Below are 1,882 nucleotides of genomic sequence, written 5' to 3' on the forward strand. Positions count from 1 at the left end.
TATGTACACATTAGTGTACATAAATTCTTGCTGTGACCATTAATCATCATTATGGTTTACTGCACTGTTCACTTATACTGACCTCCTAAAAGAGTTAAATAGGGGTTATGACAGTGAGGCCTTGCTGCAGGTGTAACATAAATGCACAAGCATCTTGTTTCAATGATGTTTCTGGTTGAATCTGTATGGATTTGAACTATTTGCTAAAAACTGATTCCAATAAATTATAGATGCAGATAAATGTGATATTTCAGCTTAATGTTGTCTTTTTGACCACCTTCACATGGATGCATCTGAAACACATAGGTAGTCTTGATATTGGTTTCATGCTGTTCAAACCATAATGGTGATGCCAGGATATCTGAGCACTTAGAGAGCTCCATTAGTAGTATTTTGTGTCCCATTAGTCAGTAAATGTGTCACACCTGCAAAGAGGGGATTATAATCCTGACATCAGCCTTGTCCAGCACCTATAAAATCCTCTTCTGGCTAATGCACGACATGCTAACAAGGCAAATACAAGGGTGAGTGGGTTCTCAGTGATGTTTGTTCATTGTGTTAGAAGTACTCATCTTATTAATTACTGTCTGGAAATTTGTTTACTAACGTTCAATAACCCTTGGTCTGTGAGCCATGGAGACTGAGGAGACTGTAACATTATTATTTTGGTTTCAACTTTGGCTTCTTCTGCAGCTCTAATGGAAGTAAGCAGCAGAGTGACGGTGCAGGTGTTGTTGTTGGCGTTGGTGGTTCAGATTACTGTGTCCCAGCACTGGTCCTATGGATGGTTACCAGGTGGAAAGAGAAGTGTGGGAGAGCTTGAGGCAACCATCAGGGTGAGAGATTTTTTTATGTGAATCAGTGTCTTTGCTGTTTTGTTTTGCGTTTTTGTCCTTTTTACAATCCCATAAATGTTATGTTCGGTTTAAATTTCATATCAACCTTGGATTCATCTTCTAAAATCTTTTTATTGTTCTTAGATGATGGGCACAGGAGGAGTGGTGACTCTTCCTGAAGAGGCGAGTGCCCAAACCCAAGAGAGGCTTAGACCATACAATGTTGTAAGTGCTTATTATACATAATTTATTACCAATGTCTACTTCAATTGTACAATATTAATGTACACTACACCAGTGTGCGCCACTGTGCTCCAAAGCAGCAATGACAATATACAAACTGCTCAATGACTGTTTTTATTTTTCCCTTTTTGCATGATTTAATATGTGCATACTTAATTATATCTTTTTGAAAGTTGGCAGATGTAAAGCTAATTAGTTCAGATTTGTTTGGTATCATATATAAAAATGAAAATTTAAATATTTGTAAGATTAAATATTAACGCAGATCAAACCGTTAACTGAGATTTTATTTTAACCTTTTCAGATTAATGATGATTCCAGTCATTTTGACAGAAAGAAAAGGTTCCCTAATAATTGAAGAGCTACAAAAAACAAAAAAGAAATTGAGTTCAGAATTTCTTTGCGTCATCTTCCATTCTGGCGATGGATTGCCCATTTGTTGTTTGTCTGTAATATTTCAGTCCATGTAAAATTGTAATAAAGTTTTTGAAATCTGATGAAATTATCTAGTCTTTTGTTCAATCAGTAGGTGAAGTCTCACCTTCTAGATTTGGTTATTAGAACTGAAATGATGCTTTTTGGGTAAAATGTACCATATGAAAGACTTTAAATAGATTAAATTGCCTTTGTTAGAGCAGCCATGACCGACAAGCAAGACAAACTTGTGACACAACAATCTGAGCATGACAACAGCTGGCGATTAAGCCAATTTATTAGAAATCAATGACTTAATTGAATTTGTTACAGTTTTGGTAATTCCATTTTCTGCCACAACAATCATGTGCATATGTGGATTGGAAAAT

The 1,882-nt window shown here is 35.8% G+C and overlaps 1 protein-coding gene across 1 annotated transcript; it reads left to right on the top strand.

The window, feature by feature from the left end:
- The first annotated feature begins 698 nt into the window (after window positions 1-698).
- On the top strand, window positions 699-1,437 carry gnrh3 (gonadotropin-releasing hormone 3). The gene is made up of 3 exons (XM_026309560.1): window positions 699-836; window positions 981-1,061; window positions 1,384-1,437. The coding sequence occupies exons 1-3, from the start codon at window positions 699-701 to the stop codon at window positions 1,435-1,437; spliced, it is 273 nt and encodes a 90-aa protein (XP_026165345.1).
- Window positions 1,438-1,882: the final 445 nt, after the last annotated feature.

This window comes from Mastacembelus armatus, chromosome 15, assembly GCF_900324485.2.
Source record: "Mastacembelus armatus chromosome 15, fMasArm1.2, whole genome shotgun sequence".
NCBI classification, from domain to species: domain Eukaryota; kingdom Metazoa; phylum Chordata; class Actinopteri; order Synbranchiformes; family Mastacembelidae; genus Mastacembelus; species Mastacembelus armatus.

Bases quoted from the DNA above. Each gene is read 5' to 3' on its own strand.
- gnrh3 (XM_026309560.1), top strand. From the start codon at position 699: ATGGAAGTAAGCAGCAGAGTGACGGTGCAGGTGTTGTTGTTGGCGTTG. The intron at 837-980 runs GTGAGAGATTTT...TATTGTTCTTAG, and splicing joins AGCTTGAGGCAACCATCAGG to ATGATGGGCACAGGAGGAGT. The intron at 1,062-1,383 runs GTAAGTGCTTAT...TAACCTTTTCAG, and splicing joins GGCTTAGACCATACAATGTT to ATTAATGATGATTCCAGTCA.